A 27,860-nucleotide genomic window follows, 5' to 3' on the forward strand; every position below is an offset into this window, starting at 1 on the left:
CTTGTTTCATTTTACCCTTGCGCCTATAATTTTGTATAAACAGTTATGTTAATATAAAACTTAGTACTTTTGATAACCAAATGAAATTTATTTGACTGATAGTTTTTGTAACACAGAATATGCCTATGGTAGAGCCAATTTAATAGGCAACATTTGACGTCTATCAATTTTATCTTCATAGGGTGGTAACCTGCTTAAAAACATCGATTAAAATGAATTAATCGATACAGACTTGAAACATTTGTCAATTTTTAGAGTAACGTCTCTAGTATTTAAAAAGAATAAAGGTTTATTGACACAAAATTGAAGCGACGTCAGTTCTTTAAATCAGAAATTGTTTATTATGTTTAGAATGGTTTATCAGTAAAATCAAATCCTAAAATTACTTGTATCGGTCATTATTATTATAAATATGTAATCGTAATTGAAAAAAGTTAAACAAATGTGCAGTTCTAACAAAACGAAATATGATGTTATTCTATGTCGTGTTTACTAGGTTACGTTGTTGAATTTTGTTGAACTGTCAAATGTTGCCTATTAAAATGGCTCTACACTCATTTCAGTGTATGGCAAGCAGGTGTAAACAGATAAGTCATAATAGGTGAAAAAAAGCATACCTTGGCTTATTCTGTGTATCAAAAACTATCAGACAAATAAATATCAAAAGTATATGAAGGTGATGAAAAAATCGATAAAAGTTAATTTAATAACTCAAAATATATTATAAATATAAGATGTACATCTGTTGGCAAATCAAATAAATAAAATAAAAATAAAAATAATTAAAAATAGCCATGACCACTTTTCGATAGGCAAGCAATTATAGGCATATCTTAAATATATATAAATTTCGTGTCACAATGTTTGTCCTCAATGGACTCCTAAACCACTTAACCGATTATAATAAAATTCGCACACCATGTGCAGTTCGATCCAACTTGAGAGATAGGATAGTTTAAACATGTAAGTACCACGGGCGAAGCCGGGGTGGACCGCTAGTTTGTTTATAAAAAATACGTCTTATCTGGTTATCAGATCGGTGAAGGACGATCTCCCACGGGCTCTCTTACAATTTAGTTTAAAGTTTGAAGCGATACTATTGGTTATCTACAAACACATTCCTCGCTGCACATCCTAGCTCATTAATTTATTTTTATTTTTATTTTATTTGTACAAGGTACCTTACAGCTAAAGTCGGGTTTTCCTTCCTGACGCTATAAGTCCAGAACGCACGAACCGATTTCCACGGTTTTACATTCGTTGGAAAGGTCTCGGGCTCCGTGAGGTTTATAGCAAAGAAAAAGTGTCTCTGATGGCGAAACGGAGTTCGCCGGGTTTTTAAAATAGAACATTTTACAATTCTATACCCCAATTACAAGGTACACCAATTATAACAATAAGAATACAGTACAGTGTGTGAGCAAAAAATATAAAAGACACGGTACTAACAATTAACAAAGGCGGAAAAGCTCTCTAATTCTTAAAACTTTGTTTGAAATAGCTGAAATTCCTTCTAAATAATAATTAATACCATGTAATCAAATAAATTGTATCTAGAATGATGGTAAACATTTTAATCGATGAAAAAGGAATCGAACATGGAACAACAACATCATTAATTTTAATGAAAAAAATTAAATCCTTGCACTGGATATTGGATTGGATTATTACTATAGTCCAGGATCCTTCGCCCATTTTTGCACTTGATTACTATCAAGCTAATTTTCCGTGAGTAGCTTTATTTTGATGAGACGCCCAATAATTTCCTGTACGAAACTCTCGATTGTGGTAGCTAATTATTGGGCGTCCCATCAAAATAATCAAGCTACTCACGGAAAATTAGCTTGATAGTAATCAAGTGCAAAAATGGGCGATGGATCCTGAACTACTAGGTTATGATTCGTGAATAATTTTAATTTCAACAGTTCAACATCAAATAGAATCTAAACCAAATGTCGATTCCCTAACAATATTTTGTTATGCATTCGAGAAAACTATTGCAGTACCTGAATTGCTTTTGGAATTTCAAATTAATGCAGACGATGTATTCTTACTGTATTCCTTAATGGAAGAGTCGATAAGTCAAATGGACATTCAAATTTACAATTCTGTTCTTTAAAATTCACTCTGAAACTGGAAATAAAAATATTCAATTTGAAATAGCATATCAGTACCATGCTTTGTATTATTGTGAGGAGTATTTCACTGATTGCATTTCTTTAGGGGCATGTAGTAGGTGAACTTTCTTCAAACTTATTTATAAAGAGATCGAAACTAATGCATTTATTGAAGTGAAACTTCTTTATCGGGGTTGGAAAAAAATTAAGTGTAACATTTTTTCGTTACGCGTGACATTTTTCCGTTAAGCGCCATCTTTTTCTTATCCCTAACACGCGTGATTCGACGTATTTCTGTAAAGTTGCATATAGTAAATTATTTTTTGAAAAAATAGGGTCATAAAGAAGTTTCACTTCATACGTGTGTACACTAGTATACGCACACATTTTTTTTGTATTTGATTTGGTACAAATGGCTTCGCCCGTAGTACTTACATGTTTAAACTATCCTATCTCTCAATTTGGATCGAACTGCACATGGTGTGCGAATTTTATTATAATCGGTTAAGTGGTTTAGGAGTCCATTGAGGACAAACATTGTGACACGAGATTTATATATATTAAGATTTGTATCAAATAAAAATATTTTTTTTTACTTATGGGTTTTGATACAACCTATTTAAAGTATTTCTACTATCAGTAGCCTTATGTGACATTGACTAAACGAAAGAGGAAGTTTTTATCAGTACAGATGGCCAGAAGACAAAAAATGACCATTTTTGCACTTACGAGGTATATTATACCAAACATCACAGATATAATATCTCGTAATAATATGATATTAGCTATTCGAAACACGTTTAATCGATCTATTGCAGTACGCTTATGTCAATTAGTATCGATAGCGGATTCTATTCCTTTGCGTTTTGACGTTTGTCTTGGCCCTCAGATCTTGTTTTCAAATCGATTTGTATGCTCATGTGATACCAATGATCTTATAGAAACTTATGGTTGCATTTGTCCAAACTCAAAATCAAAATACGTATTAAACAGATGAGTATATATCTTCTACAGCATTTTTAAAGGAGTTTCAAGAGAAGCAAGCTATTTTATTGTTTTTATCTATTAAAAAATCATGATGATGATAATTGTAATAAATAGTTACTAGATTTTCTTATTTACTTTAAACAGATTGTCCATTTTTTTACTGACGCAATGTACAAAATACAACGCAGTATAAAAAATTTTATCAATCAAAACGTAGTTACCCTTAGTACTAAAACAATAAAATAAACGGTAGCTGTTTGTTCAAGATAAGAGGAAGTCTTTAAATTGTGTCGCATTACTTATCAACGCATATTCTAAATAATTAGTTTCAAATAAACCTAAAATGCAAAATGCAAAAGAGGAACCGAAATCAGGGCAAGAAAAAAGTGAATTTATAGTTGAGGACTCTAAATTTAAAGGTCAGTTTTTAATTAATATAGTAATTGAAATTACATTTAGCCAACTTTCCTGAATTCTTCAAGGGTGTAAATTTTGTGAATTTTACAAGCGGTATACAGTTCCAAAAAGTTTCAAAAAGTTTCGTAAATCAAGGCATTATTTTTAATATATCTATAAATTTGAATTAAATACAGCTAAACAATTTAGGAATGCCATGTGGAAATACCCAAGATAATGATCCCAATAGAGAGTAAATTTAAATCAAGGACCTCAAAGTATAGACTTAAAAAAATGCATTTAATCGGTTATTTTTAATTGAAAGATGAAAATGTCGAGAAAACTAATCCATACTAATATTATAAATGCGAAAGTAACTCTGTCTGTCTGTCTGTTACTCAATCACGCCTTAGCTACTGAACCAATTTGCCTGAAATTCGGTATAGAGATATTTTGATACCCGAAAATGGACATAGGATAGGTTTTATCCCGGAAATCCTACGGGAACGGGGTTTTCTTTGAAAACGCGGGCGAAGCCGCGGGCGGAAAGCTAGTAACTTATATGTAAATAATACAGACGTCATGACTAAATGATGCATTGTTTATTTGTTACATGACGTTTAATATGATTGAGATTACATGCTCAGTAGGATTTTTATTCTTAGTACGATAATGTTTGTGAATAATTAAATATTATCTTATATTTATTCTCACTAAATCTGCAATTATTATCTGATAAGAAACGTCATTAAGTTTGTATTAATAACTCTCCCATATACTTCAAACTTAATAGAGACCCTATTAAATGATCAATAGAGCTTCTATTGAAAGACTAGCTGTGCCCTGCGGCTTTACCCACATAGTTCCACTCCTGTTAGTCTTAGCGTGATGATAATATAATATAGCCTATAGACTTCCTCGATAAATAAGCTATCTAAAAACGGATAATTTTTCTAATCCGACCAGTAATTCTTGAGATTAGCGCGTTCAAACAAACAAACAAACTCTTCATCTTTATAATACTAGTATTCATTTATTTATATATTTATATTTATGATTTTCTAACAAAGGATACAGTCTATATTATTTTACATAGCTTACAATTGAATACAATATGGTCTACTGCACCTTCAATAACAGGAAAATACAACATTACATTAAGTTAAATTCAATATGTCAATTTGCTGAAAAATAATATATAGTATAGATTATTGTTAATAATTTAAACCTTAACTGCAGCCCTGTACCTCTCTCAACTATTTATTCTACATCCTTTTAAAGACGTAACATATTTGGTTTTAATACAGTTTCAGATTGGGGATACAGGCATAAGCAATGCATTCTACTATTCTTGGCTTTAACAACTGCTTACAGCATGAGGGCATGTATGGGCATGGCTCTTGTGGTCATGACAGACATAGAACCTCTTAATATATCCAATTCTACAGCTTCAAAACGAAGTATTAATGACAGTATTAGTGCAACATTAAATATAAGTGTTATAGATTCTACAATTAATGACACAAATGTTGAAAATGGTAAAGGAAACGGCTTCTTGCACAGTCTTCTACTAATACCACCAGTAAGTATCTATACTAATATTATAAAGAGGAAAGGTTTGTATGTATGTATGTATGTATATATGTTTTTCACGCATAAACTACTGGACCGATTTTGATGAAATTTGACACAGATAATCTTTAGACCCTGAGAAAGAATATAGGCTACCTTTTATTGCGAAATATGTACCACGGGCGAAGCCGGAGCGGACCGCTAGTACTTAGTTAATAAATATGAATCATATTATGCAGATCTTTTAAATTACCAAGAATGTTATCAGATAATTTTTGATAACATTTTATTTGTACAATGTTAATTCAGTAGTAATTCAATTCTTTCATTCAATGTATCTTTATCTGAAAATTTAATGGGTTCTTTTATATTTTTAATATAAATATTAGTATAATTACTAACCTTTACAAAAAAATTTGTTTGTTTATATTATTACATACTCAGAAGTTACGTTATCTTGGAATGTTAAATATTTGTTGATTCAAAAAACCAACATTTAGATTTCTATAAAAATTTAAAGAATAAAAAAAGTTAGATCACGATAACCAAACCGGGGCAACGCCTGGGCTCTTATAGATGTTAAATTAAATCTAACTTAATTTATATGTATATGTTATTCTTACAACCATCCCTAAAATTTTTAATAGATGGCGTATCAAAGAAATTTCAGTATACCCATAAATTTCTATATTATTACCTTTCAGTACCCAACCTTCCAATGGAACAAGAAGATCCAGGACACCGTACAGTCCTCTTTCTTCTGGGGTTACATGCTCACTCAAATACCTGCTGGCACACTTGCTCATCATTTTGGCGCCAAATATTTGTTGACTGCAGCTTTATTGATAAATGGTGTTATATCGTTTTGTTTGCCGTGGGCAGCGCTTTATGTAAGTATAATATTATACATTTTTTTGGCTGTGTCATTAAGCAAAAAATTTATATAATTTTCGTATGATTTAGGCTAGCATTATGTATACTTTTTACTTACTTCATAAGGGGTGGTAAAATAATTTAATGAATCAATCTGGTAAGTACCTGTTACGCTTTTATTTTTAAGCTGCTTCTATCGCGAGCCTTGAGCGCGGGGACCGAATCCAGAAATTCCGTAATGAAAAAACCTCACGCTCCCCACTCCAACGGGCGCGGAGGTGTGGCTTGAATGCATAGCATGCTTTACCGCGGCAGTCCCCGAGTGCCACACGTTTTTTTTTTTAATATTTTTAAATATTACAAATACATAAAATATAGCCTTGATTTGATTAAAAGACCCTAAAAAAGTTACCTCAGTTCATTCATTTTGTTAATTAAATCTTTAAGGGAAAATTACTAGATGATGTTGGTGTCTTAATTGTAGTTTGCTCATTATTTTTACAGGGAGGATGGGTGTTAACAGGAATATTTCGATTTGTACAAGGACTGAGCCAAGCCTGTATAATACCAGGAATGCATACTATGTTTGGTAAATGGGCGCCTCTGGAAGAAAGAGGCAGGATGGCTGCTTTTGCATATGGCGGTACGTTATTGGAAATAATAATATTATAAGAATAGAAAATATTACGTTTAATTACAGTTCTATCATAACGTGACCCACTCCCAAGTTAATATAAGCTTTTCCTTTGAAAACATAACAACAACGAGGGGCGAGAATTGAATCTTCAGTAATGAAGACCCGAATGTGTGGTTGTTTATCTTCTTGGACCACTCGAGTAAAGCCACGGGTAATATCCAGTATACAATAAACTTAATTATAAAACACTAGCTTTCCACCCGCAGCTTCGCCCGCGCAGTCATAGAAAAACCCGCATAGTTCCCGTTCCCGTGGGATTTCCGGGATAAAACCTATTTCCCGGGTTAAAAAGTAGCCTATGTCCTTTCTCGGATATCAAAATATCTCTATACCAAATTTCATGCAAATTGGTTCAGTAATTATGGCGTGATTGAGTAACAGACAGAGTTACTTTCGCATTTATAATATTAGTATGGATTGATCCACTTGTTAGCAACACTATTAATTTTGCTTTGTCATTTTAGGACAAGCGCTGGGGGCAGTATTAGGATTCCCTGTTACTGGTTTTATTTCATCCACTTTCCTCGGTTGGCCTGGTATATTCCGCTTTTATGGATTGCTTGTCGGTTTGGTTGGAGGTTTGCTCTGGTGGCTCGGAGCTGATAGTCCAGCTAAACATAAATGTATATCTGCAGCAGAGAGGCATTATATTGAAACCTCTTTGGGCCAAGTTGGTGATGCGGGAAAGGTTAGAACATTGATTATTGTTGTTTATGTGTAACAATTAAAATATAAGGACTTCTTACAATTGTCTTGTGAATTTATGTAGAACTAGCTTACCGCCCGCGGCTTCCCCCGCGTTTGCAAAGGAAAACCCGCATAGTTCCCGTTCCCGTGGGATTTCCGGGATAAAAACTATCCTATGTGTTAATCCAAGTTACCCTCTATATGTGTGCTAAATTTCATTGTAATCGGTTCAGTTGTTTTTACGTGAAAGAGTAACAAACATCCATACATCCATACATCCATAGATAGAATTGCTTCGAGAAGGCTTTATTGTAAGTTACGTAAATACTGCTTTCTTTATGTTTTCAGAAAAAGCAAGCGGTTCCATGGTCGAAGATTCTACGCTGTCGTGGTCTTTATGCGATTATGCTAGCCCATATTGGTCAGACTTGGTGTCAGTTAACACTTTTTACAGAAGTTCCAGCTTACATGGACAAAGTCATGGGAGTCAATATAAAAGCGGTAAGCTTATAATAATTATTGAAAACTTGAAATGTAATGTAATAACGTTAGGAGAATCATAGTGAAGTGAATAAAGACTAATAATAAATCAAATACTTAATCATAATATCAATCGAATCGAAACAAATTTTCCATACTTTAAACAAAACTATAGTTCGAGAATAAAAAAAAGCTAAGATCATTGCTTTTTCGCAATTATCCACCTTATGATTTATAATTATGCATTATTCTTTTCAGAATGGATTACTCTCTGCTCTGCCATTCCTCCTTATGTGGTTCACGAACTTCTTCTTTAGCTGGCTGTCTGATATGCTTATTGTCAAAAAAGTTTTTAGTGTAACTGTTGCCAGAAAAGTAGCAAATTGCACAGGTACAATTTCCTTGATATTTGTCTGATCTAAATGACCCAGTATATTTTTGTTGAATTATGTTACTAATATTGCACGCCTCATAAGCGAAGCGTTGAGGTGGGTACTACTGTCGCTTCGCGCAAAACATCTGATTTTTCAAACTTAAAATGTCTTTATGTATCATACATTGCACTTGTAAGATAATACATACACACACATATTAAGAAAAAACACTATTTTTAACGTTCATGATATTTTTGATGTCATTTTTGTTATTTAAACTAGTTAAAAAACAGTTTAAAAAAGTTCTGTCTTGGACGTCCGTGTGTCTGTATGTGCGGATCCTTTTTCTTGTTAACACGATAGCGACCGAAATACTTTACTAATCGAGTCTTTTTTTTTCTCTTACGCTTGAGTATGCTCAGGAATAGAACCCTTTCATTTTTCAGGGTCTGATTCGATGTGGTTTAATTGTTATTAAATAAACAAAAATAATAATTAAAAATATTTATTAAAAAAAAATTATGAGGCGTGCGACTTTTGGATTTTCCAAATTATTTTTATTTTTAATTGTTGTTCCACTTATTTTCTCAAGAAGTACTTTTATTCAATTGTATATGCTTTATTTTAGGAGCAATACCAGCGTCAATATGTTTTGTGTTATTAGCGCATTCTTCAAAGGATATTTATGCTGTAGAGGCGTTACTGTGTATTATTTGCTCATTCAAAATTGCTTGTACAGTTGGATTTCAAGTAAGTAGTAATAATCGAAAAAAATATTTAGTGTATCTAATGACGTATCGATATTTATTGTGTATTGGCTTTTTCTTTTTATATTAAACTTAGTAAAAATTTCATATTAAGTAATGCTTGGAATCTTTTTTGTAATGTTTTATTTCTAGGTGAATCATATTGATATATCTCCCAACTTTTCGGGCACGATGATGGGCATGACAAATTTTGTTGCAAATTTATTTGGTTCAGTTGCACCGTTGGTAGCTGGCTTCATTTTGACAGATGTGGTATGTTATTCAATTTATCTTCTTATATATAAAAATGAATCACAAAATGTGTTGGTAAGCGCATAACTCGAGAACGGCTGAACCGATTTCGATAATTCTTTTTTTATTATATTCCTTGAAGTACGAGGATGGTTCTTATGTAGAGAAAACGTAAACATGTACCACGGGCGAAGCCGGGGCGGACCGCTAGTTTATTAATAAGAACTATATTTGTTACATAATCATTCGATATATTTTTTCCTTGTTAACTGCTATTACTATTTTTAATAGTAGTCTCTGACAGTAGAATTAATATTTCACAAGGTATCATAAGCTTTAATACATTTCATTATAATACAAATTCACTTTAATTTCAGACTGACGAATATTTATGGAGAAAAGTGTTCTACCTGGCAGCGATTATTTATTTTTCAACAAATGCTGCTTACGTCATCATGGGAACTGGAGAACTTGCAGAATGGAATGAACCTGAGGAAGAAAAAGATCTTCCAGAAATGGAAAGAATGATGAATGAAAAGGAATTAGAAAAGAAATAAATTATTCTAGATAAATTATAGTTATTAAATGATTGAAATTAGATGTGAAATTATAATAATTAGTTCTTACTGTGATAGTAGCTATAGTTATGTTATAGTTTAGATTGTTTAGTAGGTAAATAGATTATAAAATATTTGTTTTTGCTTTTTGAATAAAGTTTATTTTATTTATTCGACATTTGATTATTATTCCCTAATTTATTATCTCTATGTTTTCGTTTAACATTAGGTATATTGAATGAAAGATTTCATTCAGCATCTTATTCAAATAAAAGAGATAATTAATAAGAATAATTTTGGAAACAGGTAGATTAAACGTATAAGGAAAATAAATAAGGAAGCAATTTATTGCTAAAACTATAACTTATAACTTATCTCAAAGAAAAATTTGTTTAACACAAACTAAATAAACTGATAGACAGACGCAGTGATAAATCCAAATTAAGAATAAAACAAATATAATTAAACAATGTTACGTAAATCAATGCGCAAAATATGGTGTTTTATGTTTGTTTGTTTAAATTTTCCATAATACTTATCTTTTGGTATCTCTAGTTATTTTAAAACAAATGCAATAAAAGAAAATATTGTGAAATATAAGATATGGTAAAATATATGGTGTTTCAGCGTGCAAATATACGGTTAATGACGACAAATGTCTTAAAATGTAAAGTGGGAAGAATCGAATGATAAAAATCCACATCATTACTGTCTATAAATATAATATCAAATACTGCCTTAAGCTGGCTACTCACGTACCTGTTGTAGGGGCAATATTGGAATTTCATAGCAGGGGCAATTTAGAGAACAGCTGAAATTGCTCCGACCGCGGTGCATTCGAGATTCTTCCAATATTGCCCCTGCAGGTACGTGAGTAGCTGGCTTTAAATAACATAAAATTGTATATCCAAAACATTACTAACTTTGATATTACAATATAGTTTTGCCGTATATAGAAGAGCATGTATAAATACATCTGACAGACAGAAATTAACGTCGTAAGTGGTCGTAAATTCAAGATCCTCTCATTTGTTGAATGCTAATTATAGCAATGTTTATTTTGCCCTCTGTTCATTGTTCATCACTATGAAAATAGAGTTTATAAATAGATCTAGATGAAATTAAACTAACAGGTTCAAGATCCTTCTGAATTTTATTAAAATAAATAGAGAGTAGAGATCATAACATAAATAGAGGACTAATTTTAATCCAAGCTTTCCGTCCACGGCTTCACCCGCGTAGTCAAAGGAAAATTCGCATAGTTCCCGTCCCGTAGGATTTACGATAAAAATTATACTATGTCCTTTTCCAGATCTGAAATTATATTTGCATCAATATTGGTTCAATTCGGTTCAGTGGTTTATGCGTGAAGAAGAGACTCAAAAACAGACGGACAGACTTTACAATTTTTTATATCAGTAGAGATATATATAAATTATTAAAGAACAGAAAAAATTCGATACCGAGGCGGAATTCGAATCCGCGTCACACGCGATCCTGGCAGAGAAGTTGAATAAAAAAATATACAGGGTGTTTAGTTGTTTACTCATAGGTTGAAGTTACAATGTTCGGCCAACAGATGCCGCTAGGTGTATTCACTCGCATATTAACTCGCGCTATAGAAATACTTTTAATATTTCATAAGTATTTTTCTGGTTATATGAAATATAGTTTGGTTTTTTACAAGTGTGTGAGTGTTTTAATTCAGTGATCCCCTAGTGATTCAACATTGGTGCCGAAACCCGGAATTGGACTTTGGACTGGTAAATTGTGGACTTAGAATAATTTGCAGTGATAAAAGACTTAGAAAATTTACGAACATTTCTTCAAACACTTAGAATATTTTCTGGACTTAGTAAATTTTGCAGTGATCCGATACTTAGAAAATTTTGCAATAATTTCATGGACACTTAGAAAAATTTCGATGTCTGTGCTTGGGACTTAGAATTTTTCATCGAGTTTATGTCAAGGACTTAGAATTTTTTCGTCGAGTATATTTTGAACTTAGAAGATTTCTTATACTTTGCTTGTCACATAGAAGATTGCATTTTGGACAAATATGGAAGCACATATGTCAATTCAATATGACCTTTTTGAGAAATTGAAGAAGGCGGAACTGAACTTCCGGAAGTCACCAAAGGAAAGAATTAAACCATCATATATTGAGACTCGTTTAGAGAATTTGGAAGACTTATGGAGAGAATTTAAAGCTGGTCATCGGAAGATTATTGCTTCAATATCTGCAGCGGAAAAGCCTAAGACTAAGTATTTCTCGGATGATTTATATGAAGAATTTGAGGAATTCTACACAACGTTTAAATGTGTCTTGAAGGATGCCTGTGCAATTGTACCTAAAAGCAATAATAATATTCCTAGTGTAACTAAAGAAGAAGTGAAACTTCCCACCATACAGCTACAAACATTTAGTGGAAAGTATGAAGATTGGCAAGCGTTTCATGACATGCACATTTCTATTGTTCAGAATAATGCATCTTTGAGCAATGTTGAAAAATTTCATTATTTGAAATCCAGTTTAACCGGAGAAGCTGCAACTTATTTGAATAATTATGCTACAACGGATCAAAATTATTTGGAAGCCTGGAAACAATTGGTGAAACGTTATGACAATAAGAAATATAATGTTAATACTGTTATGAAAAGGCTTTTTTCACAAAAGAAGATAACGCATGAGATTTCAACTGGATTGAAGAGTTTAATTGATACTACATCATCTTGTTTAACGTCACTGTACAACATGAAAATTAAAACTGATAATTGGGATACATTTATCGTCTATTTTGTTGTTACTCGGTTGGATGCAGAAACTCACAGATTATGGGAGAATCATGACAGTCAATTGAATCCAGAGGAATTGGCTACTTGGTCACAACTTTTATCCTTCTTGGAGACAAGGTTTAGAACTTTGGAAAAGTTTGAAGCTGTAAAGCATACACCAAAGTCTCAGCAGGCTACTCCCGTTGTTAAACATAAATCTTTTCATAGTTCCATTCAACATAAGGAATCTGTTGACAACATTTGTGCATTGTGTGAAGGGCCACATTTTATATACAGCTGTAAAAGCTTTCTTCAGCAGCCAGTGAATGCCCGTCAAAGCACAGTAGAAAATAAAAGATTATGTTTCAATTGCCTCTCATCTACTCACACGGTTAAGAAATGCCGCCATTCAACCTGTTGTAAAAAATGTGGAAGGCGACATCATTCGCTGCTTCATCGCGAAAGGGATAATGCGCAAGAGATTCTTACGCATAATCAGCACTCACAGAACCAGGACAAATCATCCCCATCAAACTCATCAACTGAGACTAAGATTTCAGCCCATTTTTCGAAAGTGAACCCCGTTCCATTGTCAACTGACATTCATGTGTCAGCCCATACCACTAGAGATAGTCATCATGATGTGGTTCTCGCCACAGCTATAATCAAAGCGTATTCTAGAAATGGTGTTAAACATATAGTGAGAGCGTTGCTTGATCAAGGCTCACAAGCATCGTTCATTTCTGAGAAAACTGTACAATTACTTGGACTTCCACGCATTCCCATAAATGGTTTGGTGTCAGGTCTTGCTGAGGGTTTATCTAGGAGTAAGTACATGGTGTCATTATTCATTGAATCGCATCACAACCCGTCTACCACAATCCAAGTAAATGCTCACGTTTTAAGTTCGTTGACTACTCACATTCCATCTCATAGATTGCATACGCCCAGTTGGCCAGATGTACATAATCTTACATTGGCTGACCCAAGTTATAATATTCCAGGTAAAATAGACGTTCTTTTAGGAGCTGATATTTACAGTGAAATTTTACTTAATGGTGTGCTTAAAAATTCACAGGGTCTAGTAGCGCAAGAAACTACATTAGGATGGATTTTATCGGGTAAGCTTCCACAAAGTTCAGAAAGATTAACAAATAGAAGTATAACTATGCATGTTCAAGAAAGAAGCGACGAGCTTTTAAAGAAGTTTTTTGAAATGGAAGCAGAACCAGACAGTATAGAAAGAAAATTATCGCCAAGTGAAATAAAGTGTGAAGAGTTATATGACGCAACAACTACGAGAAATTCAGACGGAAGATTTGTAGTTAAGCTACCATTCACTAGTGACGATCCTCAATGCATGTATGGAAATTCAAAAGACATAGCAGTAAGAAAATTGAAAGCGTTAGAAAGAAGACTTAAACAAAATTTAGAATTATACGAAGATTACCGAAAAGTTTTAGGTGAATATTTGGAACTAAATCATATGATAGAAATTAAAGAGACAGATATCGATAACCCCAAGGCAGTTTATTTACCTCATCACGCTGTAGTAAGGAAGGAAAAGGACACTACTAAGGTAAGAGTCGTATTTAATGCATCATCGAAAGGTGTCAATGATGTATCTTTAAACGACGATCTGCACATAGGTCCTAAACTACAGCAAGATTTGAGACATCTGCTTATGAGGTGGAGAACTCATCGTGTATGTATCATAGGTGATTTGGTTAAGATGTATCGACAAATATTGGTGAAAGACGAAGACACCAACTATCAAAGGATCGTGTGGAGAAATGACTCAAATCAACCAATCAAGCATTATAAATTATTGACCTTAACTTTTGGAACTGCTTGTGCTCCTTATTTAGCAGTTAAGACATTACAGACATTAGCAAAACAAGAGCAGCTCAGGTTCCCTACTGCGTCAGAAATTACTCAGCGTGATTTTTACATCGACGACTTAATGACCGGATGCGAAAATCTAGATGAAGCTTTACACATATACGATGAAATGAATAGTCTAATGAAGTCTGGTGGTTTTCAAATGCAAAAGTGGAGTAGCAATGACACCAACTTTCTAAGTAAAATTGGTAAAGATAAAATGAGTGATGATTCCGTACGCATCAAATCAGATAATAAATTTAAAGTTCTCGGATTATCTTGGAATAGAGAGACTGATAATTTCGAATATACAATTAATTTACCAGATGGTCAACATCCTGTAACGAAGCGCCAAATATTATCTGATATAGCTCGATTATATGATCCGATAGGTTGGATAGCACCAGTAGTAGTTAAAGCAAAGATATTTATACAGAAGGTATGGAAAGCAGGATTAGACTGGGATGCACATTTGACAGAAGACCTATTGATAGAATGGACTAATTTCAGGAAAGAGTTGAATGATCTAAAGAATATCGTAATTCCACGCTGGCTTAATACAAGCAAAGATTGCGATATGGAGCTACACGCATTTTCGGATGCTTCTAAAGCTGCATACGCAGCAGCAATTTATCTACGAGTTGTTAATAAACTTGACAAATCTGTGCATGTTACCTTAATCACAGCGAAGACTAAAGTTGCACCTATCGACAAAGAAATATCCATTCCACGATTAGAGCTCTGCGGTGCGACACTTGCAGCTAAACTCGTGTCTGAGGTCGCTCAAGTCATGGGTATAATTAAAGAAAATACTTACGCTTGGACGGATTCAACTGTAGTCCTTGCATGGTTGAAAGGTCATTCATCTCGTTGGGCTACATTTGTGAGCAATAGAGTATCGACAATACTTACCATTTTAGATTATAATCAGTGGGGACATGTACCTTCGGAATCGAATCCAGCGGACTGCGCCTCTCGTGGTCTTAAATCTACAGAATTAAAGGATTACTCACTTTGGTGGAAGGGTCCTGACTGGTTGTGTAATTCTACAATTGATATCGATCAACCGATTATACCAGATACAGAAGAAGAAAGAAATACTAAATCATTTTGTGTTCAACATCAGAAGGAAGAAGATTTTGAGTGGATTAGATTTTCGTCGTTGTTTAAAATGTTGAGAGTCATGGCATGGTGTCGTAGAATTTTTAATAGAGAAAAATCTAAATTACCGAAGTACTTAACATCTAATGAATTGAACGAGGCTTTATTTATGTGTATCAAACAAGTTCAACATCATGAATTTGCTGAAGATATAAAACATCTGTCATCAAAAGGCTACGTTACAAAGAAGAGCGTTCTTCACAAACTCACGCCTTTTTTGGACGAAAAAGGTATTGTGCGAGTTGGTGGAAGAATTAAACAACATCCTATTATTATTCCCGGAAGAAGTCATTTGGCTACACTAATAATTTCAGATACTCACAGTCGTACTCTCCATGGAGGCCCTCAACTCATGCTCAATGTTATTAGAGCAAAATATTGGATTCTACGAGCACGAGACCGTGTCAAAAAATTCTATAGAAGTTGTATAACATGTTTACGTCATTCTAAAGCTCAGAAAACGCAAATAATGGGTGAACTTCCAGATGTTCGATTAAATCCGAGCAAACCGTTTAGATCTGCTGGAGTTGATTACGCTGGCCCTATATTAATGCGTTTCTCTCCAGGTCGTGGTTCCAAAGCCTATAAAGGGTACATTTGTATTTTCGTGTGCATGGTGACTCGAGCTATTCATTTGGAAGCAGTTTCTGATTTGAGTGCAAAAGGATTTATAGCTGCATTCCGAAGATTTACATCAAGGCGAGGTCACTGCCAGGATTTATATAGCGACAATGCTACCAATTTTGTAGGAGCAGACAAACTCTTGCAAAGTATGTTACGGGAGGCACGTAAAGAAAATCCCAATGAATTATTGGATTTGTTGTCTTACGAATCTACGACGTGGCATTACATCCCTCCATATTCGCCAAATTTTGGTGGATTGTGGGAGGCAGGGGTACGATGCGTTAAAACACATTTGCGTAAGGTCATAGGTGATAGTACGTTAACCTACGAGGAACTTACTACTGTACTTCACCAAATCGAAGCTTGCTTAAACTCGCGTCCAATTACTTTACTTAACGACAATCCAGACGATCCCCTACCCCTGACACCAGGCCATTTTCTAGTCGGAGAACCCCTCATTAACATTCCAGATGAAAATCATCTTGTCCAAAACATATCTCATCTAGAGAGATGGAAAACAGTACAGAAAATGGTTAATGAATTTTGGACAAGATGGTCCAAAGAATATTTAGTAACGATGGCCCATCGTCAAAAATGGACCACTAAAACTCCTGAACCAAATATTGGCGATATTGTTGTTTTAAGAGATGAACAGCTGCCGCCTTGTAAATGGGCATTAGGTAAAATCGTCGACAAACACCCGGGCCCAGATAAAATCACTCGTGTAGTTACTGTGAAATGTAAGAACGGTCTATTTAAACGCGCTTTAAGTAAAGTTTGTGTATTGCCTAAATGATTATTTTTTTGTATCCAAGTTATTTCACGGTGGGCGGCAGATCTGAGCACGTCTAATAAGTTAGTTTGTTTTACATTAGGTAATGTTGAGAAGTTGTTTTCGGTTTTGTTTTTTTACTTTTATTATTTATACTTTTGTATTGTATCGAGTAATAGATCTGTTCACAGAGAATGTATTGTAGTGTTAAGACCGTTCATTTCGTTCGTTCGACTTCATTTTTCTTTGTATAATTTGTTCACATATAAGTATTTATGTTGATAAGGAGGACAAGTCCTCGGTGGGCGGAATGTTTAGTTGTTTACTCATAGGTTGAAGTTACAATGTTCGGCCAACAGATGCCGCTAGGTGTATTCACTCGCATATTAACTCGCGCTATAGAAATACTTTTAATATTTCATAAGTATTTTTCTGGTTATATGAAATATAGTTTGGTTTTTTACAAGTGTGTGAGTGTTTTAATTCAGTGATCCCCTAGTGATTCAACACAGGGTGTCCCAAGAAGTATGGATGAAATGAAGCCAGGAGGTAGAGGACCTAAAGGGCTATCCGAATCACCCCCATGTATGTACGAAAAATCGCATAACATACATGGGGGTGATTCGGATAGCCCTCTAGGTCCTCTACCTCCTGGCTTCAGTTCATCCATACTTCTTGGGACACCCTGTATTTATAAAGCATTTGAATGATATAAAAACTAAAATATCAAATTAGTAGGGAAAGTTCAATATCCTTACACACGCTATCTCATTATCCCAGTCTGAGAAGTTAAATTCAAATGAGGTAATTCTTGTTTTAAGACCCAATGAAAACACTTGAAGTATAAAAGATTCAATTTTAGATTAGCTGAGTCAAAAACATTTAATCGCGATCGTTAAAAAATGATTTCACATTGTTCTCTTGGTGGATTTAAGACCTTATGTATCTAGATAATATTTTATTTTGCTATAAACTGTTTTTGTGAAGACTTGTTGTTTCGCTTTTATTTGATTCTTGAAAGACTTTATTCAATTTAAATGAATCTTGTAATAGTGGAGATAAATCAGGGGCCTTAGACAAAGTAACAATTAAAAAACGATAACGAAGTTAGAAAAGGAAAAATGTATGGGATTGACATTAGATAGACCACGTGATCTAACGCGGCGTATGTCAATCCCATACATTTTCGCCTTTTCTAACTTCGTTATCGTTTTTTAATTGTTACTTTGTCTAAGGCCCCTGATCTTTTATTCTAGGTATAATTCGATTATCCTTATTTTTTTTTTTGCTGATCATTAAACTCATAGGTAATAGATAAAACATGATGCTTTATCAATTTAATCACTGCATTAAAAATACGCTACGAATTGAAAAATAGGAACCTCCTTTCTTGGAACGTCGGTTAAAAATAAAAGACTTAGAACATAAATCTTAAAAGAACCGAATCTTTAATCTTATAGATTTTAGATAAAGCGTATTTCCAAAATGTCTTCCACGTGTATCATGATTTTCAACCTGTAAACATTAAGTACAGTAAAAGTTCCTTATTCGCGCTTCCTTTATTCGCGTTTTCACTATTCGCGGATTAAAAAAATGCGACCCAATTTCTATATTCGCGACTAAACATTTTTTTATTCGCGGATTTAATAAGTACATACATAATAATAAAATTATTCCAATAGGTATCTAACCCAATATCCTTGTCAAATGGACTAATAAGAAAGTAAAATAGATCTTATTACAAGTTTGCCTAAAGTACATATTATGTTGTTAAATGATATCGCCGAGGCCTTTGACACAAGCCGCCTTTGTCGCAAGCTGCCTTTGCCGCGATTGATGTTTTTGAGAATGTAAATAAACAGAATGGAAGCAACCTAATTATAACTCAATAAATAAAGTATATTTTTAAATGTAGTTCCGTTTATAGTAAAAGCCGCTTTGCGTGTTTTATTGTTTCGTCTTTCACATTCGTTACAAAAATTGTGTTCGAGTAACGTCTACTGCACTCTTCCTAGTTTATATTGTCAACAAAAAAAAATGAGAAACGAGTTTCGAGTCGAAACTCGTCGAAACTTTCGACACGAAAAAAATCTCAATCGTCACCTAGGAACGTATCCCCTATAATCCCATATAAATTACTATTCCGTATTCACGGTTTCTGTATTCGCGGCATATTTATGGAACATATACCCCGCGAATAAGGAACTTTTACTGTAATCAAATTTATGCGCCTACATAAAATGTTAAGCAACATTTACCACACGTGTTTTATGGAGTGTCGTTAAAAAATTAAACGCTTTGAATGCCCTCGGCTACCCTTTTAGCTCTAATGAAATTCCGATGTTTGAAATAATTTATTGTTTCCTATATTTCTGTGCTTCCCTCTTATTGTAGGAAACGAAAGATTTCAATGAAATTCATTATAAGAAGTTAAGAACCAAGTCTGAAAGAAATAGATCGAGTGAATAATGAGTGAATATGATTTTTTTCTTTTTAACCCTTTCAAATTGGTAAAACAAATTAATATACCTATATTAAACCAAATCTTAATAAAGTTTGTAAATCGATATTTTTCTATGATAAAAAGACTGTGTGTGACGTGATATTATAATTCTCGGGATTTTAAAAATACTTAATTTGGTACTTACCAAGTACAGTTTATTTATAAACATAACTATAAAAAAAAGACGTGTGGCACTCGGGGACTGCCGCGGTAAAACAGCTATTGCATGCTATGCCTTCAAGCCACACCTCCGTGCCCGTCGGAGTGGGGAGCGTGAGGATTTTTCGTTACTAAATTTCTGAATTCGGTCCCCGCGCTCAAGGCCCGCGATAGAAGCTATGCAATAGCTTAAAATTAATTACAGAAATAATCTAGATTGTGACGTCATCACAATATTCCATGCGCCATCTTGAAATTATTAAAGCAGTTTTATTTTGATACTGTCACCGCAAAGAACGTTTCTTGACAAATTAGCAAAAACAGTTTTGTATAAAAATAAATTCTTGGCCAAGACAATATTTTGGTTTTTAATCTGAGTTGAAAGTAAAAAGAATCTGATACTTTGCTTGTAACCAATTTATAAGTATTTTAATTTATTTAGCTTAGGTTTCAATTAAAACTGAATTATTGTTACAAGCAAATTGATTTTTTTCATAAATGTTCATGGTTCTTTATGAATAGATATAATTATTAATTATTTATTAAGCCAAACCAACAGTAAATACATATAAATCTTGCGAGCTTAAATCTAGAAATATATAAATGTTAAGGATGTATCCACCAATTATAGGTAAGGACAAATCCATACTAATATTATAAATGCGAAAGTAACTCTGTCTGTCTGTATGTTACTCAATCACGCCTAAACTACTGAACCAATTTGTATGAAATTTGGTATGGAGATATTTTGATACCCGAGAAAGGACATAGGCTACTTTTTATTGCGAAATATGTACCACGGGCGAAGCCGGGGCGAACCGCTAGTTAATAATATAAATAAAACGAATTTAAGTATCATCAACTATACCATTTCATTTTACTACATTTTTTCAAATACTCACATAGTAAAAAAGAGCGTGTGTGCCGAGCACACGTGTCAGAAGTGAAACTTCTTCGGCAAGATTCAAATATACTAAACTAGCTTTCCACCCGCGGCTTCGTCCGCGAAGTCAAAGAAAAAACCCGCATAGTTCTCGTTCCCGTGGGATTTCCGGGATAAAACCTATCCTATGTCCCGGGGTAAAAAGTAGCCTATGTCCTTTCTCGGGTATCAAAATAGGTAACTCTATACGAAATTTCATGCAAATTGGTTCAGTAGTTAAGGCGTGATTGAGTAACAGACAGACAGACAGAGTTACTTTCGCATTTAATTTCGCATGTAAGTATGGATCTTTGCCTTAAACTGTTATGACGTCACAGTATTGCCATGACGCGACCTTGAAATTTAACTCTCAACGCGCATAAATAAGTTTCACTTCAAAATGTAACACACAAACATACATACATTTCACTTAATTTCTGTACCCTTAGTAGCTGTCTACAACAGGAGCTATTTTCAATTCAAGATGGATAGCCTGTCACGTCCTATCTCTTTCCGAATAAATTATATCATCCCTCAATTCTTATAAAAAGGGAAGCGAAAAAGCCTTTTTCCAAACCAACGGATGCTTTTATGAACTTGCTTTTTCCCCGGTACCTCTTCAATTTCGGGAGTCATGTGACAGACAACCTAACGAATTTTAAGCAGTTAATTATATTAGTAACGGTAAACATATTAATAACGACTAAGGAAAACGGGTTTCATTTTTATATAACCTATACTAATATTATAAATGCGAAAGTAACTCTGTCTGTCTGTCTGTTACTCAATCACGCCTTAACTACTGAACCAATTTGCATGAAATTTGGTATAGAGATATTTTGATACCCGAGAAAGGACATAGGATAGGTTTTATCCCGGAAATCCTACGGGAACGGGTTTTTCTTTGAAAACGCGGGCGAAGCCGGGGCGGACCGCTAGTATATTATATATAATGAACATACCTAATATTTTCATCATATTATGGTATCATACCACGTCAATCTAAATTCTACACTATTTAGATAAATTATTCATTTATTACCTATGTACTTTTTATATTTAAACAACACATAGAGTTATGCACAAAAATAATGTAGAGCTATATTTTATTATTATTTTCCTTTTCCCCACGACCTTTTCACACTCATATATTAATTCCGAAAGCTTAACTTTGAAAATACTAAACATACTTTATTCATAGCATTTCTCTCGGTTTAGATCCCAAGATAAAGATGCAAGTAGAAAATATAGCATTCACTATGGAGACTGAGTAAATTTAAAGTTAGTGTTCGCGCCGTGAAAAATTATTTTTCTAAAGTGAGAAAAATTGTGTTGTTGCTTAAAGAAATAGTCCAATTTCATTTTTATAATTTAATATATTTTATGGTTTGTTAATTTTTTGATGTGAATATTAACACTTTTCTCCCGATAAACTACTAAACGCATTTCGGTGAAATTCCATGTACTATAATAGCACCTTTAACGTATGGTTTTGATTTCCAAGTACGGATTTTAATTTAACGCTGTTCTGACAATCTTCTATAAAAATTCCCGCTCATAAGACTTAATTAATTTTATCAGAATTCTGAATTATTTGTAGCACGGTGTAACATTATTAAAGTTAAATCCTCAAGCCATCAGTACTTCTCTTTATGGTAGGTAAATAAATAATTAATATAGTTAAAAAAAACTATTAAAAATCCTTGATAAGTGTACAAAGTTTGAATTCAATCTGTCCGTTTAAAGTGAATCAAAATCTAGTCCTAAGGAGTTAAACCTGCAAACATACAGATGAACTAGCGTGTATATAATAATATATTTGATCATTTTTTTAAATATCATAATAATTAAAGACTTTTTAACGGATTTTAAACGCGATTTATTCATTATATTATTTTCCCGACGTTTCGAACACTTTACAGCGAGCGTGGTCAAAATAAAAGTCTTTAATTTCTAAATGTATAATAAGTACTCGCGTAAAATCAAACACTAGAAAATACTATCATAATAATATTATAATATTAATCCAATAAATAAGCTTGTCATATTAATCTACATTAGTTAAAAATAAAAATTCATGGCTTAAAGAGCATTATATTATTACAGTTAGAAATTAAATCCTTACAGAGAAATATCGTTTTTAACTACTTAAATGTATGAAAGAATTTTCCTTAATTGATACTTTCACATACGCTGTGAAAAATTGAGACTTGCAATTGATTGGTGCACTTTATAAAGTGGTAGAGTGCTTTGGATTTGTAACGTTAATTACTGCGATGAAAGAAAAAGAAAAATATGAGGGTTGTGTAATTTTGCTATATAATTTTTGCCTGTATTTGAAGCAGTTTATTTTGTTACTTACCTAAACAATTAATTCGGAAATCTTTTGTTAAGTCAATGTCAGTATCTTAGCTTGTATCCAACCCAAGTTAATTGAAGAGGTGTAGGTATTTGATATAAGTATATCTAAATTGAACTGTGATTATTAGAATGTAATTAATTGTTATATAAATGAACTAATTAATTTATTAAACTGTAAGTCAGCTATTCATCTAAGTTATGTAAAATGCTAAATACACTTAAACTTACATACACCCAAACTAACACATGCAACTTATAAATTAGTTCCCTTATATTTGATTATCTAATTTCAGGCTGCAGTAAATTAAATTAGTATATTTTACCAGTCATACAGACTGTAAGATTACCGTGTACCTGGTGTATCACGTTAATTTGTCTGGCGCATGCAATCTTAGGTTAATTTTCTCGAATTAATGTTTCCTTTGTTTGCTTGGTTTAAAATAATATAATTTACCTAAGGGTAAATTATTTAAGTGAGGAATTGGTTACTTGTAATAGTTAAATGATTGTTTGAGTAATGATATAGCCTTATTTATTTCTCAATCAATACTCATATGAAGAGTGTAAAATATTTAGAATTTTTAGATCAGATTTAGGAAATCTCATCTAGAAATGCTAAAATAAATTTTATCTCGAGATAGAGTCGATTTCAAGGAATATCTTAAATTTCTCGGAGTTTAAAAATAGAATCGCAGCAAAATAAAGATCAAGAAGTGCGTGCGCACGATATTGTGTTCAAAGCAGACGAATTCGCGGGCAGAAGCTAGTATTTGATAATCATTCCTTCTCATGAATGACAGCTATGGACATTGATAAAAATGCATCAATTTTTATTGCATAATATTTGTTAAGATATCGATATTATTGAGTAACGATGGAGATATAGTGAATAATTAAAAAAGGCTTAGTACACCATGTTGTTGACAAAATTAAGTTAAAAATTACGTTTATTATTTTAAATGTTACATCACATAATATATAGTATTAAACAACACAACGTTGCATTTACATCAAACGAGCGAATGCTTATTCTAACCCCACTATGTCAAATTCGTTTCGTGTAAACAGGCGTAGAGCATAATTTCGTTGTTCTTAGTGTATTTTCATACTGAACAATACTGAAGACGAGTTTTCGTTTACATTATAAGATCACGAAATAATGCTCTTGCTCTAGCTCTAGCTCTATATTCGTTTGGTGTAAATGCACCGAATGAAGTCTGTCAATCCTATGTAGGTATGCTTTAAAACTACGCAACGCTTGTTTTTAAATAGCTAGAGGTGTTCAAGATGAAGCTTTTATAATAAACTAGCTTTCCGCCCGCGGCTTCGCCCGCGTTTTCAAGGAAAAACCCACATAGTTCCCGTCCCCGTGGGATTTCCGGGATTGCATTATTTTTCCGGGATAAAAAGTAGCATAATGTCCTTTCTCGGGTATTAAAATATCTCCATACCAAATTTCATGAAAATTGGTTTAGTAGTTTAGGCGTGATTGAGTAACAGACAGACAGACAGAGTTACTTTCGCATTTATAATATTAGTATGGATTATTTGTTAAGTTTCAGAAAACGTTATGAGTTAGTATTATTATAAATAAATTAAATTTTATGCGATTTAATCGCAATATTTTCACCAAACAGCATATGAATTTAAAATTTTGTACACTCTAGTATGAAACTCCGTTTTTAATTGAACACAGGGGAACAAACACTAATTTTTAATTACTGGTACAGCGGTTTTTGTGCGACATTTGCTAACGCATTTTTGCTTTTATCAGCGACTTTTGGTTAACACTATGTGAGTTGATATAAGTAAAGCAAAATGTTTGTGAAAATTCGAATAATTATAATTTCATGTTTTTTCAACCATATTCATTTCATTGTTATTTATTTTCTGTACAAACTATAAATGTCCTTCGCATTGCCTTGTTTCATATTATTAGTTAACACAATAGAAATGATGATAAAAATTAAATAATGTAGCCAATTTCTTACAGAAACAGTTAATATCTTACCTATCTGATATAATTTAAGTTTAAATGACAAAAACGTTCAATTTCCTTTGCATAGGGCTTGCTTTTTGCTTTTTTCTCTTTTAGTGCTTGTTTTTAGATGAAATAATAATTGTACTGTTCTTAGGAGATACAATCTTGCAATGTACCAGAAAACAAATAATGAATCGTATGTCAGTTAGTGCCATAATTATTGTAATAATTATTTAGCCTGACATATCGTCAGAACGTGGTATTTAAAGTACTAATTATTTTCTACTCGCGACTTTAATCGTCGTTAGAAAGATATATTTACTAGGGAGTAAATATAATTATTATTACACATGAGTCAGTTTTCAAAATTGCATTCTTTGTGCCTTTCAATAATTAATTGTACCACGTACAGGACGTCGCAGTGTGGGACGGCCTTCAACGAGATGGACAGACGACCTGATCAAAGTGGCGGGGAGCCGCTGGAGTCAGGCCGCTGGTTATCGGTCGTTATGGAAATCTTTGGGGGAGGCCTATGTCCTGCAGTGGAAACCTCCTAAAAGGCTGGAACGGTCAACGGAACGGACGGAACGGACAGCTACTTTTATAATTTTTAAACTGCTAACTTCTCTGCTAAACTTACGTTTAGGTTGAGTGGAAACTTTGATATCCTGAGTTCAATCACTAGTAATAGAGATTTATGAAAATTATTTTGTCTAAAAGGGAACACTTGTCTGCATAATATTACGTGCTAAAGAAAATCGATGAGTGACACAGATGTGAAGCATATCTCCAATCTCTATTATTTATGATTCAATTTATATATATTTGAATATTTTGAACATCTGACGCGTCAGAGGTCAGAATCACTGAAAATAATCAGAGTGATTTTTATTGGAAATATATTGAGTTTCAATTCATTATTTCAAGGGAAAAAAATAAAGCTACTTGGTCTTGAATTAATACTTTGGTTTATGTGTTTGGCCAACTTTTAAAAACTATTAGTATGCAAACGATTTACTAGGATTTACGTTTTTCTCGATCTATTATATTCACTACGTTTGGAATTAAACTCATACGTCACTGTCCACAAAATGAAAATACCTCTAAGTCGAAAGTAGAAAAATTTATGCGATGTTTCAACGGAAATAAATTGTAAAATTTTCTAGCAATTTACTAAACCCTGTTTATAAATGGAATAAAAATCTATATGTAGTTGCTGAAATGGTTGCTTTAAAATACTGAGTATTGTGATATATTTTTTAAAGTGAAACTTTTATTAAATCGTCTCAAACTTTTTGGTCTGTGTAGCGCATGTCGCGTGTATCGAGGCTGCCGAGTAGGTATAAAGTGAAACTTTTATTACATCGTCTCAAACTTTTTGGTCTATGTAGCGCATGTCGCGTGTATATATATCGCGGCTGCCGAGTAGGTATACCTACTCGGCAGCCGACCGTCACGCGACATGCGCTACACAAAGCAGTGTTCGGAACCGTTCGAACAGTTTCACTTTTACCGTGGTTTCATAAAACCACACAACATTTTTTTCTTTTTTTAAAAAGCTTAGTCGGAAGTCGATTATGTCGCTCCGTATGTCCACAAAAACATTAAGTTAGCTCTCGAATTTTTTCTATTCTTTATAAATTTATTTTTAAAAGCATTTGAATGCCCTAAAACCAAAAATATCAAATTCAATATTATATTTTCAATAATGTCATATTTATTTTGAAACTTGCTACCCAATTGCTACCCTTTGATAGATAAAAAGGAAGAGATTGGCATGACGTGAGCCTGATTCACTTATATATACAGAAACTTTAAAATTTGGCGTAAAATGTTTTAAATTGTGACACAGATTTCAAATCCAGTTTTTTCTTTTAAGAATAACATTATTTTCTTCAAAGAAAAAAGAGTTAATTGCGAATATTCTATACCTACCTTACTAAAATTTAACACCCTGAAATTTGTTTTCCCATTCAAAAGAAAATTTTTGTTAGTAATTCTATACCAGCCTAAGTTGACGTAAACACGAGACTTTGGAATAAGATAAAAGATAATTTTAATACGATATGTCATTGATATCACCAGACCTTCGTCATTCCTGCACAGTATTTGTTGTTAATCCTTATCAATGATAACAGAAGTGACCATAACTGAAAAATTTTAAGATAAATGTAATGTGGCTCAGATTTAAGTATCTGCATCAATATCTCGATAAGGAAGTAAGCAACACTTGACCTGTCACATGTTAGAACAGAGACTACATGGAGCTGATTTTTTGGGTTAAAACTAAATTTTAATTGTGTTGCACCTGTAGATGAGTAGGAATATACTGAGTAGGATACGTTATCGCCTAATAAAATAATTCTATTTGGTATATTATTATGAACGCTATAATTTACATTAATTGGTCTAAATCATGTCAAGCAATCATGACGTAAGCTTTGTAAGTTATTGCTTAAATTTACCTCTACTCTATATTATGTTTACCAACACTTCACTACATAGTATAAAACAAAGTCGCCTTCTCTGTCCCTATGTCCCTATGTATGCTTAAATCTTTAAAACTACTCAACGGATTTTGATGCGGTTTTTTTTAATAGATAGAGTGATTCAAGAGGAAGGTTTTAGTATATAATTTATTATGTTTTAAACAAAGCCGGCGAAGCCGCGGGCGGAAAGCTAGTTACGTATAAAGTAGATTCCTCAACAGCATCAGTATCATTAAAAAATTTTGTTTAAAAGCGAGGTCCCACGGTGATATGCTACTGTACCAAGGAGGCGGTCAATAATAAAAAAGTTGAAAAGTTTTGTTTAGATTCATAATAATTCGTTCCAATGAAGACAATTTTTTAGATGAATGACGACTCCATAGCTCTGATTGTTAGACGATAGATAAATAAAATTGTAAATGGATGGATTTTTGCATTTTATAAAATATTGTTTAGGCGTGCAGATCTTTTATTTTATTAAAATAATAAAAAAG

The 27,860-nt window shown here is 33.1% G+C and overlaps 2 protein-coding genes across 2 annotated transcripts; both read left to right on the forward strand.

The window, feature by feature from the left end:
• The first annotated feature begins 3,435 nt into the window (after positions 1-3,435).
• On the forward strand, positions 3,436-9,772 carry LOC149483169 (putative inorganic phosphate cotransporter). The gene is made up of 10 exons (XM_089702151.1): positions 3,436-3,523; positions 4,808-5,082; positions 5,777-5,962; positions 6,450-6,588; positions 7,107-7,330; positions 7,678-7,830; positions 8,068-8,200; positions 8,812-8,933; positions 9,083-9,202; positions 9,559-9,772. Exons 1-10 carry the CDS (start codon positions 3,448-3,450, stop codon positions 9,736-9,738), a joined length of 1,608 nt encoding a protein of 535 aa, XP_089558277.1. The 5' UTR covers positions 3,436-3,447; the 3' UTR covers positions 9,739-9,772.
• A 2,025-nt stretch (positions 9,773-11,797) lies between these two features.
• Positions 11,798-16,975, forward strand: LOC149483170 (uncharacterized). The gene has a single exon (XM_089702905.1). It carries the CDS (start codon positions 11,798-11,800, stop codon positions 16,973-16,975), a length of 5,178 nt encoding a protein of 1,725 aa, XP_089559031.1.
• Positions 16,976-27,860: the final 10,885 nt, after the last annotated feature.

This window comes from Colias philodice, chromosome 13 (assembly GCF_061535455.1).
Source record: "Colias philodice isolate Cphi_HAF_F1 chromosome 13, ilColPhil1 Martin Lab GWU primary, whole genome shotgun sequence".
Lineage (NCBI taxonomy): Eukaryota > Metazoa > Arthropoda > Insecta > Lepidoptera > Pieridae > Colias > Colias philodice.

Coding starts and splice junctions, on each gene's coding strand:
- LOC149483169 (XM_089702151.1), top strand. CDS start 3,448: ATGCAAAATGCAAAAGAGGAACCGAAATCAGGGCAAGAAAAAAGTGAA. Junction 6,589..7,106: donor GGCTGCTTTTGCATATGGCG/GTACGTTATTGG, acceptor TTGTCATTTTAG/GACAAGCGCTGGGGGCAGTA. Junction 8,201..8,811: donor AAAAGTAGCAAATTGCACAG/GTACAATTTCCT, acceptor GCTTTATTTTAG/GAGCAATACCAGCGTCAATA.
- LOC149483170 (XM_089702905.1), top strand. CDS start 11,798: ATGGAAGCACATATGTCAATTCAATATGACCTTTTTGAGAAATTGAAG.